Source organism: Coregonus lavaretus (assembly GCF_964263955.1).
Source record: "Coregonus lavaretus genome assembly, chromosome: 19".
NCBI lineage: Eukaryota > Metazoa > Chordata > Actinopteri > Salmoniformes > Salmonidae > Coregonus > Coregonus lavaretus.
In genome coordinates this window covers 4,062,250-4,081,653 of record NC_140006.1, presented here as the reverse complement: position 1 = coordinate 4,081,653, position 19,404 = coordinate 4,062,250, and the positions used below count along the sequence as shown (strand labels likewise).

General features: G+C 41.6%; 1 protein-coding gene across 1 annotated transcript in view; it reads left to right on the top strand.

Moving 5' to 3' along the window:
* LOC311146884 (ankyrin repeat and BTB/POZ domain-containing protein 3-A-like) overlaps window positions 1–19,404 on the top strand; it is a 294,967-nt gene that overhangs the window by 263,639 nt on the left and 11,924 nt on the right. The window contains exon 9 of the mRNA XM_084183500.1: window positions 19,077–19,303. Coding sequence (XP_084039626.1) covers window positions 19,077–19,303 — 227 coding nt within the window. The remainder of the gene's footprint in view (window positions 1–19,076; window positions 19,304–19,404) is intronic.

Genomic DNA, 19,404 nt, shown 5'->3' with positions numbered 1-19,404 from the left:
TGGGGACCGTATGCCGATAATACGGGATGTATTTATTTGCTAAACCGCTTATCAAAAAGCTGATAATAGTAGTATTTCCACTGAAATGTCAAACATGCTAATTGCTAACCCGTTAGCTAACATTTTTACGACACCAATAATCACATAACATTGATGGCTTGATCAGAAGATAACACTGTTGAAGGTAATATATTTCTTAAACGCTGTTGAATATGCCGATAATACGGGGTTCCACGCTAATATGGTGACAACGATGTAGGCTGTGTAGCGGTTAGTGGTTATGGTATGAATGTTTGACTTGGAGAGGTTTTTGCGCCTGGTCACAGACAGCTGTTGTATTGTGCACTGAAGTCCACAAGCAAAGGGGAAAGCTGAGAGCAGGAGAGTGCGTAGATGCGATAAGGAGTTATACAAGGAGCAAAGTAATGATGCTGTGTGTGGCTGCTATGAAGGTGAACTGTGTGTATGGGTGATCATTCCACTGATTCTGTTGGAAAATATTTCTTAGTCGGAAGCAATCAGAACGAAACGGAGAGAGACCTACCTGAATTTTTCCAATAGAAACTCTTGTTTTGCAACTGTTTGGACTTAATGATTACACCCCAGATCAGCTAGATGCAGGCAAGAGTGTGCAAGGCAGTACTGAATGTGTTACTGTGTCACCTTGACTTCTCCAATTCGTCTAAGCCCTTGGTTCGCGATATCTACTAAGCTAACATATGGAATTGTTTTAAGATGGTCATTCAATGGATCATTTCGCTATTTAATTTAGAATTTTAGGTCACCTACAGGTATTCAATTTTTTAAATATATATTATTCATTAATGAATAAATGGCAAAACAGACAGTCAAAAAATCTATCATAAAGAATACGGTTTTGAAGTGTCTGTCCTACATCTAGGAGATATAGGGAAACTATTTTTTTTACACCAATTTAGTCACTTTGGTTATGGCACTTTTTACACCCTATTCACTTTTGTGACATTTTTTCTTACATTCCAACAACTCCCCTGAAGCTTGCATAACGCAAAACAATTGAGTGCTGAATGTTCGTGAGAGTCTTACCTGTCGATGTTGGTAGCTCAAATGGTTCGGCCAGGGCCGAATGGTTCGGTTTTATGAGAAGAAGTCTTCGAAATTAGGACATGGGCGTCTGAAAGTTCAGACAACTGCTGTAAAGCTTGTGGATGTCGTAGACACTGTCGTGTTTGTGAATGTCTCCTTTGATGATGGGGTCGTTTGAGTTGCTAGCTCAAACAGTTCGGATTTTTCAAACTATTTCGTGACGATTTTCTTGTCCGGATCTTCCGTATAGAAAACACTGCTTTCAAAAAGCCCCATGTTATGGAATATGGGCAGAAAGAGGGAATTGAGCTGCAGCCACTGCAATAAACGGTAAGCCTCTAGCATAAACACACACGGACCTACTCAGTATTCAAAATGATGCCACATGTGACACACGGGCGCGTCAATCGACTCTAGGTGGTTCTAGGTTGTAGCAACCACATGATGAGTATAGGGCAAATTCGAGTATCATTTAGTAGCCTAAACCTATCGATGTTACATTGATCTGGGCGAATGGAATATGAATGACATTCATCCAATATGCTGTAATAGAAATAAGGCCATGCTAAAAAAATATTATCTTCCTCCCTAATCTTGAACGGCAGTAACCGCCACACACAGACACACACACACACATACACCTTAAAGCCTTACGTCACATTTATAGATCACAAACAGCAACCCTGTATCAATATGGGATAATAATGATGACAGAACCCTGTGAGTTTGTGTTTAGAATTTTGTGGTCACATTGAGATTAGTGGTTGCAAATACGATTTGCAAATGTGTAATTTAATTTCGCAAGCTTGTGTCATGGTGTGATTTTTTTTTACAACAGTCACAAACTTGTAACTTGACATTTCAATACATTCATTAAGATTTGCAAGCATAATTTATTTTCCAAATTATTACAAGTCCATTTACGACTATAAATAGTCTGCTGGGAATCAAAAACACACTTTCATATTTTTTATCTGCGCATACTCTGAATTTTGTCACTGTTGTCACGTTACCAAGAGATGTTTAAGCTTGTAGAAAGTTCTGTAAATTTCTAGAAAGAGATTCTGAATTTATTCAAATGTCAAGTCACACGTTTGCAACCCTTGTTACATTTTTCACACATTATGATACAAGCTTTCGAAAAAAAAATGTGTACTTGCAACAACGAATCTCAATGTGTGACTATGAAATTCTAAATACAACTCACAGGGTTCTGTCATTATTATTATCCCAGACATCAAATACAGATCCAATGTGAATCCATTGTCCTGCCTTTCACAAAATAATACGTCATCAAACCACTAAACCACTCACAAATCACAAGCAGGGACGTAACCACATATGAGGACACAGAGGTCCGGACATCTGTCATTTTGTGTAATAAAAAATTATGACACAATAAAGAAAATCTAATACCAATCAAATCCTATTTGATTCATCACATTCGCCTTACCTTGAAATGCTTACTTAAAAGCCCTTAACCAACAATGCAGTTCAAGAAATAGAGTTAAGAAAATATTAAATAAAAAAGTAACACAATAACATTACATAACAATAACGAGGCTATATACAGGGGGTACCGGCACCTAGTCAATGTGCAGGTTGGTTGAGGACTTGTGGTCCTCTGTAGCTCAGCTGGTAGAGCACGGCGCTTGTAACGCCAAGGTAGTGGGTTCGATCCCCGGGACCACCCATACACAAAAATGTATGCACGCATGACTGTAAGTCGCTTTGGATAAAAGCGTCTGCTAAATGGCATATTATTATTATTATTATATTACTATGCATAGATAATAAACAGCATGTAGCAGCAGTGTAAAAACAAAGGGGAGTGGGGGGGGGTCAATGTAAATAGTCCGGGTGGCCATTTGATTAATTGTTCAGCAGACTTATGGCTGTTAAGGAGCCTTTTGGACCTAGACTTGCCACACCGGTACCGCTTGCCGTGCGGTAGCTGAGAGAACTGTCTATGACTTGGGTGACTGGAGTCTTTGACCATTTTTTGGGCCTTCCTCTGACACTGCCTACTATGTAGGTCCCGGATGGCAGGAAGCTTGACCCCAGTGATGTACTGGGCCGTACGCACTACACTCTGTAGCGCCTTACGGTCAGATGCCGAGCAGTTGCCTACCAGGCGGTGATGCAACCGGTCAGGATGCTCTCGATGGTGCAGCTGTATAACTTTTTGAGGATCTGGGGACCCATGCCAAATCTTTTCAGTCTCCTGAGGGGGAAAAGTTGTTGTCGTACCCTCTTCACAATTGTGTTTGGACCATGATATGTGTGTTGGTGATGTGGACACCAAGGAACTTGAAACTCTCGACCCGCTCCACTACAGACCCGTTGTTGTCAATGGGGGCCTGTTCGGCCCTCCTTTTCCTATAATCCACCATCAACTTCTTGATCTTGCTCACATTGAGGGAGAGGTTGTTGTCCTGGCACCACAATGCCAGGTCTCTGACCTCCTCCCTATAGGCTGTCTCATCATTGTCGGTGATCAGGCCTACCACTGTTGTGTCGTCAGCAAATGTAATGATGGTGTTAGAGTCGTGCTTGGCCACGCAATCGTGGGTGAACAGGGAGTACAGGAGGGGACTAAGCACGCACCCCTGAGGGGCCCCAGTGTTGAGGATCAGCGTGGCAGATGTGTTGTTGCCTATCTTTACCACCTGGGGGCAGCCCGTCAGGAAGTCCAGGATGCAGTTGCAGAGGGAGGTGTTTAGTCCCAGGGTCCTTAGCTTAGTGATGAGCTTTGTGGGCACTACGGTGTTGAACGCTGAGCTGTAGTCAATGAACAGCATTCTCACATAGGTGTTCCTTTTTGTCCAGGTGGGAAAGGGCAGTGTGGAGTGCGATTGAGATTGTGTCATCTGTGGGTGGTATGCGAATTAGGGTGGGTCTATGGTTTCCGGCATGATGGTGTTGATGTGAGCCATGACCAGCCTTTCAAAGCACTTCATGGTTTGTGCTTTCAGTGGTCGACCGTCCAACTGCTCCAACTGGAGAAGATTGTTGGCTTCCACCGAGGTAACCCTAGGAAGACAAAGAGAACAATATCAGTGTTAGGGAAACTAAAACTAGCTTCAGGTTATTTTGTGTGCAGATGCAAATAGTTATTACAGTGGGGGAAAAAAGTATTTAGTCAGCCACCAATTGTGCAAGTTCTCCCACTTAAAAAGATGAGAGAGGCCTGTAATTTTCATCATAGGTACACGTTAACTATGACAGACAAAATGAGGGAAAAAAATCCAGAAAATCACATTGTAGGATTTTTAATGAATTTATTTGCAAATTATCGTGGAAAATAAGTATTTGGTCAATAACAAAAGTTACTCAATACTTTGTTATATACCCTTTGTTGGCAATGACACAGGTCAAACGTTTTCTGTAAGTCTTCACAAGGTTTTCACACACTGTTGCTGGTATTTTGGCCCATTCCTCCATGCAGATCTCCTCTAGAGCAGTGATGTTTTAGGGCTGTTGCTGGGCAACACAGACTTTCAACTCCCTCCAAAGATTTTCTATGGGGTTGAGTTCTGGAGACTGGCTAGGCCACTCCAGGACCTTGAAATGCTTCTTACGAAGCCACTCCTTCGTTGCCTGGGCGGTGTGTTTGGGATCATTGTCATGCTGAAAGACCCAGCCACGTTTCATCTTCAATGCCCTTGCTGATGGAAGGAGGTTTTCACTCAAAATCTCACGATACATGGCCCCATTCATTCTTTCCTTTACACGGATCAGTCGTCCTGGTCCCTTTGCAGAAAAACAGCCCCAAAGCATGATGTTTCCACCCCCATGCTTCACAGTAGGTATGGTGTTCTTTGGATGCAACTCAGCATTATTTGTCCTCCAAACACGACGAGTTGAGTTTTTACCCAAAAATTATATTTTGGTTTCATCTGACCATATGACATTCTCCCAATCCTCTTCTGGATCATCCAAATGCACTCTAGCAATCTTCAGACGGGCCTGGACATGTACTGGCTTAAGCAGGGGGACACGTCTGTCACTGCAGGATTTGAGTCCCTGGCGGCGTAGTGTGTTACTGATGGTAGGCTTTGTTACTTTGGTCCCAGCTCTCTGCAGGTCATTCACTAGGTCCCCCCGTGTGGTTCTGGGATTTTTGCTCATCGTTCTTGTGATCATTTTGACCCCACGAGGTGAGATCTTGCGTGGAGCCCCAGATCGAGGGAGATTATCAGTGGTCTTGTATGTCTTCCATTTCCTAATAATTGCTCCCACAGTTGATTTCTTCAAACCAAGCTGCTTACCTATTGCAGATTCAGTCTTCCCAGCCTGGTGCAGGTCTACAATTTTGATTCTGGTGTCCTTTGACAGCTCTTTGGTCTTGGCCATAGTGGAGTTTGGAGTGTGACTGTTTGAGGTTGTGGACAGGTGTCTTTTATACTGATAACAAGTTCAAACAGGTGCCATTAATACAGGTAACGAGTGGAGGACAGAGGAGCCTCTAAAAGAAGAAGTTACAGGTCTGTGAGAGCCAGAAATCTTGCTTGTTTGTAGGTGACCAAATACTTATTTTCCACCATAATTTGCAAATAAATTCATTAAAAATCCTAAAATGTGATTTTCTGGATTTTTTTCTCTCAATTTGTCTGTCATAGTTGACGTGTACCTATGATGAAAATTACAGGCCTCTCTCATCTTTTTAAGTGGGAGAACTTGCACAATTGGTGGCTGACTAAATACTTTTTTCCCCACTGTATCTGAGATGTTTTCTATTCACCTTAACAGATGGTGACCCCAGCTAGGAGCGAAAGAGCAGCGAGGTTTCCTAGGTCTCGCCTTCCTTTCGTCCTTCTTCCAAACCAAGTAATTTGCCTGGATGTTGTAGCACTTGGTCCCCTTCATGATTCTGCTCTGGTAGCTCTTCTTCTGTTTCTCCTGCGCCTTGTCAATGTTCAGTCTCACCATGATTGATAATAGGAATAAATGCAATTATATTTCATATTACAAATACATTTCTTACATATCTCTTGGAGGGCCAGAAAACATATTAACAGCAGGCAATCATTTTTACCTTGTCAAAAACCTCCACATCCTTCTCAGTCCATGACTTCAGGTGGTCCTCGAAGGCGTTCTGATCTGGTTTGACAACTTCCACCAGATCAGGTGGGGTTTCAGTGATCTGAAAGAAGTGTTATACAAAAATAGCAATAGACAAACAACAACACTAAGTCAATCACAAATTTGAAAAACTACAGTATATGCAATAATTCTATATACAATTGCATCGTTTACCTCAGTCAACAGCTGCGGCTCCTGTCCGTACTCGGTGGAGGCCTGAATAATATAATAATAATATGCCATTTAGCAGACGCTTTTATCCAAAGCGACTTACAGTCATTCGTGCATACATTTTTTTTGTGTATGGGTGGTCCCGGGGATCGAACCCACTACCTTGGCGTTACAAGCGCCGTGCTCTACCAGCTGAGCTACAGAGGACCACTCTGAATGCTGCTGTTGTGTGCAAAGAGGATTACCTTCAGGTTGTTCTCCCACCCTTCCTGTTACCAGTCAAGGGACTTGCCCATGGCAGTCTTGAGGGTCTGGTTGGTCCATTCACCAAACCTGGAGGAGGGGGTAGGAAAGTGACGTCTCTTGACAATGTAAGAAAGTCAAAAGTTTGGACACACCTACTCATTCCAGGGTTTTTCTTTATTTTTACTATTTTCTACATTGTAGAATAATAGTGAAGACATCGAAACTATGAAATAACACATGTGGAATCATGTTGTAACCAAAAAATGTGCCTTGATGACAGCTTTGCACACTTTTGGCATTCTCTCAACCAACTTCATGAGGGAGTCACCTGGAATGCACTTCAAATAACAGGTGTGCCTTGTTAAAAGTTAATTTGTGGAATTTCTTTCCTTCACAATGAGCCAATCAGTTGTGTTGTGACAAGGTGGTATACAGAAGATAGCCCTATTTGGTAAAAGACCAAGTCCATATTATGGCAAGAACAGCTCAAATAAGCAAAGAGAAATGACAGTCCAATTTCAATAACTTTTAAAGTTTCTTCAAGTGCAGTCGCAAAAACCATCAAGCGCTGTGATGAAAGTGGCTCTCATAAGGACCGCCACAGGAAAGGAAAACCCAGAGTTACCTCTGCTGCAGAGGATAAGTTCATTAGAGTTCACTACACCTCAGGTTGCAGCACAAGTAAATGCTTCACAGAGTTCAGGTCACAGACCCATCTCAACATCAACTGTTCAGAAGAGACTGCGTGAATCAGGCCTTCATGGTCGAATTGCTTCAAAGAAACCACTGCTAAAGGACACCAAGAAGAAGAAGAGACTGGCTTGGGCCAAGAAATACAAGCAATGGACATTAGACCGGTGAAAATCTGTCTTTTGGTCTGAAATTTGAGATTGTTGGTTCCAACTGCCGTGTCTTTGTGAGACGCAGAGTAGGTGAACGGATGATCTCCGCAGGTAGGAGGAGTTGTGATGGTGTGGGGCTGCTTTGCTGGTGACACTGTCTGTGATTTATTTAGAATTCAAGGCACACTTAACCAGCATGGCTACCACAGCATTCTGCAGCGATAAGCCATCCCATCTGTTTTGCGCTTAGTGGGACTATCATTTGTTTTTCAACAGAACAATGACCAAAACGACACCTCCAGTCTGTGTAAGGACTATTTGACCAAGGAGAGTGATATAGTGCTGCATCAGATGGCCTGGCCTCCACAATCCCCCGACCTCAACCCAACTGAGATGGTTTGGGATGAGTTAGACCACAGAGTGAAGGAAAAGCAGCCAACAAGTGCTCAGCATGTGTGAGAACTCCTTCAAGACTGTTGGAAAAGCATTCCTCATGAAGCTGGTTGAGAGGGACTTTTATTTTATTCAGTGTACACAGTAAAAATTATGGTCACACTCAACTCTGGTTATTAACACCAAAACTGGGGTTATTTTACACCACTGAGTATTAAGTTAATTTAACTCTTGAATCAACACTAGAAATGTTACACTGAAAAATCAACACTAGGTAAAACTGGATAATTTGTTCTGGTCAGCATACCCTGTAGTTCGTAGAGTTGATCTGTTAGAATAGATACTTCAGATGTACCAGCGGTTGTCTGAGAGGGATTGTCCCTCCCAACTCGTGGCTTTAGTGAAAGTTCTCTAGACGACTAAACATGCCAGCTGCAGACTGAGATGATAAGGTCTAGTGCATTGTCTTCTTCTTCACCTCGTGTAGAGGTTGAGAGTTTCAGAGTGCCTCCATTTCAAACGTGTGGACTAACATCTCACGTTTTCTGGTCTTTCTGGTCTAACCATTTTGTAACATGTAGCTTCAGCTTCACGCTTCCTGGTCTGGTAGAAATTCAACCATTTACAACATCCAGCTTATACTGTAATCTGCTTGGTCTTGTAGAAATTCAACCATTTGCAACATCCGGCTTATACCGTGGTATGCTTGGTCTGATGTGAATTTCGTCAGGAGGGTTTTATACTTGAGTAGAAAAGGGGGTGTTTCATCATGTTTGTGCTCATCTGGGCGTGGTCACTGACTGAGAACAAATCAATATGGAAACAATAATCTCATCTAGAATGCTAAAATCACATTGTTATCGTCCCCCACCCAGAGATACAGTTATGTTGTTCTACCGTCTTTAATGACATCACAACATAGTAACGAATTTGACATGATCTTTAAGTCCCCACCGAGCATTTCCCACATTCTTTTAAGTAGGAATATTGTTTTTTTTATCCACTTTTGGATGTTGGAGTCTTGGCGGGAAGTCGTCCTTTGTCTCACAGGGAAATTCCCTCTCCCAATACTGCATGGCACGAAAAATAAAGTTTCTGCAAGGAATTTACGACCGGTCATAAAACTGGCCCCCAGGAAAGGGGGTGTTCAAACCTTTGCCTAGCCGGCATCTTTGATCCTCAGCCCATTAGAGCAAGTCATGACAACTGTATACAGTGGGGGAAAAAAGTATTTAGTCAGCCACCAATTGTGCAAGTTCTCCCACTTAAAAAGATGAGAGAGGCCTGTAATTTTCATCATAGGTACACGTCAACTATGACAGACAAAATGAGAAAAAAAAATCCAGAAAATCACATTGTAGGAATTGTAATGTATTTATTTGCAAATTATGGTGGAAAATAAGTATTTGGTCAATAACAAAAGTTCCTCAATACTTTGTTATATACCCTTTGTTGGCAAGGACACAGGTCAAATGTTTTCTGTAAGTCTTCACAAGGTTTTCACACACTGTTGCTGGTATTTTGGCCCATTCCTCCATGCAGATCTCCTCTAGAGCAGTGATGTTTTGGGGCTGTCGCTGGGCAACACGGACTTTCAACTCCCTCCAAATATTTTCTATGGGGTTGAGATCTGGAGACTGGCTAAGCCACTCCAGGACCTTGAAATGCTTCTTACGAAGCCACTCCTTCGTTGCCCGGGCGGTGTGTTTGGGATCATTGTCATGCTGAAAGACCCAGCCATGTTTCATCTTCAATGCCCTTGCTGATGGAAGGAGGTTTTCACTCTCACGATACCTGGCCCCATTCATTCTTTCCTTTACACGGATCAGTCGTCCTGGTCCCTTTGCAGAAAAACAGCCCCAAAGCATGATGTTTCCACCCCCATGCTTCACAGTAGGTATGGTGCTCTTTGGATGCAACTCAGCATTCTTTGTCCTCCAAACACAACGAATTGAGTTTTTACCAAAAAGTTCTATTTTGGTTTCATCTGACCATATGACATTCTCCCAATCCTCTTCTGGATCATCCAAATGCACTCTAGCAAACTTCAGACGGGCCTGGACATGTACTGGCTTAAGCAGGGGGACACATCTGGCACTGCAGGATTTGAGTCCCTGGCGGCGTAGTGTGTTACTGATGGTAGGCTTTGTTACTTTGGTCCCAGTTCTCTGCAGGTCATTCACTAGGTCCCCCCGTGTGGTTCTGGGATTTGTGCTCATCGTTCTTGTGATCATTTTGACCCCACGGGGTGAGATCTTGCGTGGAGCCCCAGATCGAGGGAGATTATCAGTGGTCTTGTATGTCTTCCATATCCTATCCTAATAATTGCTCCCACAGTTGATTTCTTCAAACAAAGCTGCTTACCTATTGCAGATTCAGTCTTCCCAGCCTGGTGCAGGTCTACAATTTTGTTTCTGGTGTCCTTTGACAGCTCTTTGGTCTTGGCCATAGTGGAGTTTGGAGTGTGACTGTTTGAGGTTGTGGACAGGTGTCTTTTATACTGATAACAAGTTCAAACAGGTGCCATTAATACAGGTAACGAGTGGAGGACAGAGGAGCCTCTTAAAGAAGAAGTTACAGGTCTGTGAGAGCCAGAAATCTTGCTTGTTTGTAGGTGACCAAATACTTTTTTTCCACCATAATTTGCAAATAAATTCATTAAAAATCCTACAATGTGATTTTCTGGAAAAAAAATTCTCAATTTGTCTGTCATAGTTGACGTGTACCTATGATGAAAATTACAGGCCTCTCTCATCTTTTTAAGTGGGAGAACTTGCACAATTGGTGGCTGACTAAATACTTTTTTCCCCCACTGTATGTAAAATGATTATGGGAATACCAGATACATGCACAAATATTCCCATATAGGTATAGTGAAAAACATTCTCACACCAATCTGCCTACTTGGGCTTGCAGCCTCCACCAACACTAATTTAATGTGAGTGTTTCAGAGACGCAATCTGAAGGCTACTGATCCTGTCAATTGGCTCATTCATCCCCCCCTCCTCTCCCCTGTAACTATTCCCCAGGTCGTTGCTGTAAATGAGAATTTGTTCTCAGTCAACTTACCTGGTAAAATCAGTCTTCAATAAAATGTTTAAAAATAATAATAATAATTAAGCAGTCCCACACATCCCGATATTTTCAAACGTGTTTAATTTTATCGGCACATCTGCAATGCTCTTGTAGTGGGTGATGTGCAATGACAAGTTTTGAGAATGGTGATCAGCAATAGCTAATGAGTGCTCGTGACAAAACCAGACGGAAGAGGTGGAAGCTACAGTGGGGGAAAAAAGTATTTAGTCAGCCACAAATTGTGCAAGTTCTCCCACTTAAAAATATGAGAGAGGCCTGTAATTTTCATCATAGGTACACGTCAACTATGACAGACAAATTGAGATTTTCTTTCTCCAGAAAATCACATTGTTGGATTTGTTATGAATTTATTTGCAAATTATGGTGGAAAATAGGTATTTGGTCACCTACAAACAAGCAAGATTTCTGGCTCTCACAGACCTGTTTTTTAAGAGGCTCCTCTGTCCTCCACTCATTACCTGTATTAATGGCACCTGTTTGAACTTGTTATCAGTATAAAAGACACCAGTCCACAACCTCAAACAGTCAAACTCCAAACTCCACTATGGCCAAGACCAAAGAGCTGTCAAAGGACACCAGAAACAAAATTGTAGACCTGCACCAGGCTGGGAAGACTGAATCTGCAATAGGTAAGCAGCTTGGTTTGAAGAGATCAACTGTGGGAGCAATTATTAGGAAATGGAAGACATACAAGACCACTGATAATCTCCCTCGATCTGGGGCTCCACGCAAGATCTCACCCCGTGGGGTCAAAATGATCACAAGAACGGTGAGCAAAAATCCCAGAACCACACAGGGGGACCTAGTGAATGACCTGCAGAGAGCTGGGACCAAAGTAACAAAGCCTACCATCAGTAACACACTACGCCGCCAGGGACTCAAATCCTGCAGTGCCAGACGTGTCCCCCTGCTTAAGCCAGTAAATGTCCAGGCCCATCTGAAGTTTGCTAGAGTACATTTGGATGATCCAGAAGAGGATTGGGAGAATGTCATATGGTCAGATGAAACCAAAATAGAACTTTTTGGTAAAAACTCAACTCGTCGTGTTTGGAGGACAAAGAATGCTGAGTTGCATCCAAAGAACACCATACCTACTGTGAAGCATGGGGGTGGAAACATCATGCTTGGGGGCTGTTTTTCTGCAAAGGGACCAGGACGACTGATCCGTGTAAAGGAAAGAATGAATGGGGCCAGGTATCGGGAGATTTTGAGTGAAAACCTCCTTCCTTCAGCAAGGGCATTGAAGATGAAACATGGCTGGGTCTTTCAGCATGACAATGATCCCAAACACACCGCCCGGGCAACGAAGGAGTGGCTTCGTAAAAAGCATTTCAAGGTCCTGGAGTGGCCTAGCCAGTCTCCAGATCTCAACCCCATAGAAAATCTTTGGAGGGAGTTGAAAGTCCGTGTTACCCAGCGACAGCCCCAAAACATCACTGCTCTAGAGGAGATCTGCATGGAGGAATGGGCCAAAATACCAGCAACAGTGTGTGAAAACCTTGTGAAGACTTACAGAAAACGTTTGACCTGTGTCATTGTCAACAAAGGTTATATAGCAAAGTATTGAGAAACTTTTGTTATTAACCAAATACTTATTTTCCACCATAATTTGCAAATAAATTCATAAAAAATCCTACAATGTGATTTTCTGGAAAAATTCTTCTCATTTTGTCTGTCATAGTTGACGTGTACCTATGAGGAAAATTACAGGCCTCCCTCAGCTTTTTAAGTGGGAGAACTTGCACAATTGGTGGCTGACTAAATACTTTTTTTCCCCACTGTAGCTAGCGTAACATTAAAACAATAACAAAAAAAAACATGGCTTCAAAGAAAAGAGCTGGGAGTTATGTCGACACAAGCGATGGAATGGAGGCTATTGGAACTTTGGCAAGATCATGAGTGCCTTTTCGATGTCTCTTCTGAGTTTTACCACAACCGGACTGAAAAAAGAGAGAGAGCTGGAGAGACATTGCCACTGCTCTTCAACAACCAGGTGAGCAAAATAGCTTGATAACTAGGTTGCTTTCTATTTTATTTTGACTACTTTATGCCATGCAAAAGAACAGCCTGTCAAATAGGAAACTTTCAGGCATTTTAATAACTTTGTAAAGTATGTAGTTAGCTAAAGGCTTTAATGTCATGGTCATTGAAACTCTTAAAATGGGCCATATAAATAGTTAAATTAAAATGTGTGTGCCCCAATTGCCCACTCTTCGCCTTGAATTGAGCACTTAACAACACAGAGGGAACATAATAGGAAACGGAAAATGTTCATGCATGCTAATCAGTTAACCATACCTTTGGTAGTTTTGTTTTTGTTTGTTTGTTTTTTGTTGAGGAGGTCTTTGAGGACACAGTACACACGATTGCTATCACCAAAGCCAAGTGGGAGCTGGAACAAAGATTTATAGGTGTATAGGTGAAGGCAGAGCACAATGTAGCGCTATTAGAGCTAAATATCCTGAATCAGATAATTATATTGCCATGCAACAATAATTTATAGGAATTTGTGTTGGTGCTACAGCATAACAACAACACAATAACAACATTTCATTTTTTTTATTCTATAGAATGGGCCCATAACATGGCAAGCCAAATAATGTCATGGATTTTGGTCCTTTACTTTTTATTGGTTATGTGAGTGATATTAGGACATACTACATGCACTGTATGAAAAACATAAATTAGTAGACTAGCTAGCTGTGTTGATTGGGCATTATTTACCTCCAACTCTCTCTGCAGAACAAACAACCCAAACTGTCCTCGTCTCCCCAACCACGGCTTCACCCAAATTCGGCGTCTTCTTCTTGTGTTTCCAGCTGCTGTTCGCTGTCAAGCTCCATCTTTGTTTTGCCACTGTCCGGCTTGTGACAAACTCATGTTACGTTTTCGTGCGACAGCGTGGTATCGAGAATCCTCATAACCAAGTGAAGAATCTTGTAGTGTGTGACATTCTGTCTGTGACAGACCATTTAGTGTGTGCACCGCTATATTGGCAAGACGAAAAACTACAGGAAAGACAGTCGTTTCAACTTTGAAAGTCGTGTAGTGTCCACCCGGGTTTAGAAGGGTTCTATGTAGAACCCTTCTTGCCTTCCAAAGAATCCTTCTTGCCTTCCAAACAATCATCAAATAACAATTTCTTCCAAAAGCGGTTCTTAGGATGAAAAAGGTTCTAGGTAGAACTCTTTGTCTTACAAAGAACCCTTGTCTTACAAAAATGTTTTTTTGTCCCTCTGCAAATAACTCTTTTTGAAACCTTTTTTTCTAAGAGTGTACAGGCCATACATACCGACCTTACATCTAAAACAGGATTGTACCATTAGAATGTTATTTATATGTGGGATACAATCTTCCCAGCTCTGCAGATTTTGCTGCGAAGAGACAGCATCATTAGATCATTTGTTTTGGTACTGTCCATTTGTAGCTTGTTTTTGGTCACAGGTCCAGGAATGGCTGAAGGATTGCAATATTTACCTGGAGCTAACCCTGCTGATAGCTCTACTAGGTGATCTGAAAAGTCATAGTCAATCGATCGATCAATAATATAATAATACTTTTAGCAAAAATGTTTATTTTCAATTTAAAATCTGCAGAAACAATGAGAATAGAAGGGTTCAGAACTTTTGTGAAACATCACAGTGCTTTTGAAAAATATATGGCAAATAGAAATCCAATATGGATAGTGTTAAGAGATAGATGGGAGGGGTTGAATGGAGCTGAAGGTTGGGACAAATAACAACTAATAACAACAAAATAACAAATGTAAAACATACTGTGTCCATAATAAGTATATAGGTTACAGGTTGAGAACTTTTGTGAAAGAGCACAGTTTGAAAGAAATGGCATATAGAAGCAAAACAGATGGACATCATGAAAATGATCGGAGAGGTTGAGGGTAGAGGAAGTTCAGGAGTAAAAACGAACAAAATAGAATTATTGAAAATTGACAGTGTCCATAAAATGTATATAGTATGGATAAGCTGGAAGTAGAGGCCTAAGCGTTGTTGTTCACCAATTAAGGGAGGGGTGGTGGGGTTGGAAAGTAATTAAGGAAAATACATTTTAAAAAAGGAGATATATATGTATATACAGTGCCCTCCACAATTATTGGCACCCCTGTTTAAGATGTGGTCGAGGACTTCCAAAAATTCTCCTTTTTTTTTAAACAACATAGAACCCAAATGCAAAAAAAGAGAAAAATCCAACCTTTTATTTAAGTACATTACTTTGGGGTAAAAAAAAAATCACACATTTAGGAAAAAAATAACTTGAAATCATGTGTCCCACAATTATTGGCACCCCTGATGTTAATACTTTGTACAACCCCCTTTTGCCAACAAGACAGCACTTAATCTCCTCCTATAACATTTCACAAGATTGGAGAACACAGAGAGAGGGATCTTTGACCATTCTTCTTTGCACAATCTTTCTAGATCATCCAGTGTCCTGGGTCCTCTCTTATGCACTCTCCTCTTTAGCTCGCCCCACAGGTTTTCGATTGGGTTGAGGTCTGGGGACTGAGATGGCCATGGGAGGACCTTGAGTTTGTGACTGCTGAACCATTTTTGTGTAGATTTTGCCACATGTTTTGGATCATTATCCTGCTGAAAGACCCAATGACGACCCATCTTCAGCTTTCTGGCAGAGGCCATCAGTTTTTATTTAAAATGTCCTGGTAGTTCAAGGCGTTCATAATGCCATGCACCCTAACAAGGTTCCCAGGGCCTTTGGAAGAGAAACAGGCCCACAGCATCACAGATCCTCCACCATACTTCACGGTGGGCATGAGGTGCTTTTCGGCATACACATCATTTGTTTTACGCCAGACCCACTTAGAGTGTTTGTTGCCAAAAAGCTCAATCTTAGTCTCATCTGACCAAAGCACACGATCCCAGTTGAAGTCCCAGTGCCGCTTAGCAAACTCCAGACGTTTACGTTTGTGAGTATTAGTGAGAAAAGGCTTTTTCCTTGCATGCCTCCCAAACAGCTTGTTGGCATGTAGAGAGAGTCTGATGGTTGTTTTGGAGACTTTGTGACCCCAAGATGCCACTCTTTGATGCAATTCTGTGACAGTGAGCTTAGGACTTTTTTTTACTTCTCTTACCATCCTCCTCACTGTGCGTTGTGGCAAGATAAACTTGGGACCTCTTCAAACCTTGTTTGTCACTGTTCCAGTTGTTTTAAACTTCTTAATGATTCCTCTGACTGTAGATACGGGCAAGTTAAGGCGAGTGGCTATTTTCTTGTAGCCATTGCCTGACTTATGAAGGTCGACACAAATCTGCCTTACTTGAATGGTGTGTTCTCTTGTCTTTGCCATGTTGACAAATGGGTAAGAGAATTAGGCCTCTGTGTCACGTCATATTTATACCCCAGGGAAACAGGAAGTCATGAATTACAAATTAAAAGTTCCTAGATACCCTGACCAACTTTAGCAACTACAGAAAAATATATTTAAAAAAAATCAATTAAAATTTTCAGCGGAATTGTTAGGGGTGCCAATAATTGTGGGACACATGATTTCAAGTTTTTTTTTTCTAAATGTGTGATTTTTTTTTTTACCACCAAAGTAATGTACTTAAATAAAAGGTTGGATTTTTATCTTTTTTGCATTTGGGTTCTATGTTGTTTTAAAAAAAATGAGAATTTTTGGAAGTCCTCGACCACATCTTAAACAGGGGTGCCAATAATAGTGGAGGGCACTGTATATGTATTTATATGTATGTAATGTGTATATGTATGTAGAGTTGAAGTCGGAAGTTTACATACACCTTAGCCAAATACATTTAAACTCAGTTTTTCACAATTCCTGACATTTAATCCTAGTAAAAATTCCCTGTCTTAGGTCAGTTAGGATCACCACTTTATTTTAAGAATGTGAAATGTCAGAACAATAGTAGAGAGAATGATTTATTTCAGCTTTTAATTATTTCATGACATGCCCAGTGGGTCAGAAGTTTACATACGCTCAATTAGTATTTGGTAGCATTGCCTTTAAATTGTTTAACTTGGGTTAAACGTTTCGGGTAGCCTTCCACAAGCTTCCCACAATAAATTGGGTGATTGGCCCATTCCTCCTGACAGAGCTGGTGTAACTGAGTCAGGTTTATAGGCCTCCTTGCTCGCACACGCTTTTTCAGTTCTGCCCACAAATGTTCCATAGGATTGAGGTCAGGGCTTTGTGATGGCCACTCCAATACCTTGACTTTGTTGTCCTTAAGCCATTTTGCCACAACTTTGGAAGTATGCTTGGGGTCATTGTCCATTTGGAAGACCCATTTGCGACCAATCTTAAACTTCCTGGCTGATGTCTTGAGATGTTGCTTCAATATATCCACATAATTTTCCTTCCTCATGATGCAATCTATTTTGTGAAGTGCACCAGTCCCTCCTGCAGCAAAGCACCCCGACAGCATGATGTCCCCTGTAGCTCAGTTGGTAGAGCATGGTGCTTGCAACGCCAGGGTTGTGGAATTGTTTCCCACGGGGGGGCAGTATGAAAAATGTATGCACTCACTAACTGTAAGTCACTCTGGATAAGAGCGTCTGCTAAATGACTAAAATGTCAAATATAATGATGCTGCCACCCCCGTGCTTCACGGTTGGGATGGTGTTCTTCGGCTTGCAAGCAACCCCCTTTTTCCTCCAAACATAATGATGGTCATTATGGACAAACAGTTATATTTTTGTTTCATCAGACCAGAGGAAATTTCTCCAAAAAGTGCAATATTTGTCCCCATGTGCAGTTGCAAATCGTAGTCTGGCTTTTTAATGGCGGTTTTGGAGCAGTGGCTTCTTTATTGCTTAGCGGCCTTTCAGATTATGTCGATATAGGACTCGTTTTACTATGGATATAGATACGTTTGTACCTGTTTCCTCCAGCATCTTCATAAGGTCCTTTGATGTTGTTCTGGGATTGATTTGCACTTTTCGCACCAAAGTACGTTCATCTCTAGGAGACAGAACGCGTCTCCTTCCTGAGCGGTATGACGGCTGCGTGGTCCCATGGTGTTTATACTTGCGTACTATTGTTTGTACAGATGAACGTGGTACCTTCAGGCATTTGGAAATTGCTCCCAATGTTGAACCAGACTTGTGGAGGTCTACCATTTTTTTCTGAGGTCTTGGCTGATTTCTTTTGATTTTCCCATGATGTCAAGCAAAGAGGCACTACGTTTGAAGGTAGGCCTTGCGATACATCCACAGGTACACCACCAATTGACTCAAATGATGTCAATTAGCCTATCAGAAGCTTCTAAAGCCATGACATCATTTTCTGGAATTTTTCAAGCTGTTTAAAGGCACAGTCAATTTAGTGTATGTAAACTTCTGACCCACTGGAATTGTGAGACAGTGAATTATAAGTGAAATAATCTGTCTGTAAACAATTGTTGGAAAAATTACTTGTGTCATGCACAAAAGAGATGTCCTAACCAACTTGCCAAAACTATAGTTTGTTAACAAGAAATTTGTGGAGTGGTTGAAAAACGAGTTTTAATGACTCAAACCTAAGTGTATGTAAACTTCCGACTTCAACTGTATATTTGCGGGAAAAAACATATGGGGGATTGGAAGTGATGCAGACAATTACATTGATGGAAGTTACAATCTATCTGCAATATTAAAGCTGATCTACACCCTAAAAAATAATTTAATAAATATTTAAAAAATAAACGGGATTGTAACTCATTTTAGGATGTTTTAAAACTTCTCATTAAGTCTACAGTATATAATTTGTGACTGAACATGAAGAGAATGTTGACATTTCCATGCCCAAGGTAGCTTGGTTTATAATGTAGTGATCACTTGACCTGTGTTTGCATGATGTTTGACAGCTAAGACGTGCAGAATGTGATACGTTTGTTTAGCTCTGGTGCCCTGGAGTGCGGGATGAGGGTGGGACAGGGGCGGAACGGGCCGTTTGATCCGGTTGCGCAGCCTCAGCCTAGAAAATAAACTCCAACAAACTGGAGTGTACCTGATTAAGTTCTATTGAGACCGAAACATTGGTGAAGAGATCCATTAAATATGTGGAGCATAAAGATCACCAGTGTGCTGTGGTTTCTTTTCTACTCAGCTTACTGTTTTTCTCCATGCATCTGGTAGTACGTTAGGCGTGTGAGTTATACTTTTTATGTTTAACTAAATCCGACATTACAAACCTCTTCCTTTTAGGAACGTGTTCCGGAAGCTTCTGTCCCATGCAGAGAAAGAAAAGGGTGATGTCCTCTCTCTGAAGGAGATCCTGGCCGAGAGCTCGGAGCCCGGTGAGAAGAAACCGCCCCAGACCATCAGAACACTCCAACGAACAGGAAAGGCCAAACTGAGGGCCCTGAGAGAGGCCATGTACCATAGCACTGAACACGGCCATGTGGACATCACCATAGACATCCGCAGCTTAGGTCAGAGTTAACATACACACCACCCTGCGCCAAACACATACTGTAGGTCAAATACTTTCAAAAACTTCAAGTGCACTAGACTGGTTTGGTACAATGGAGTG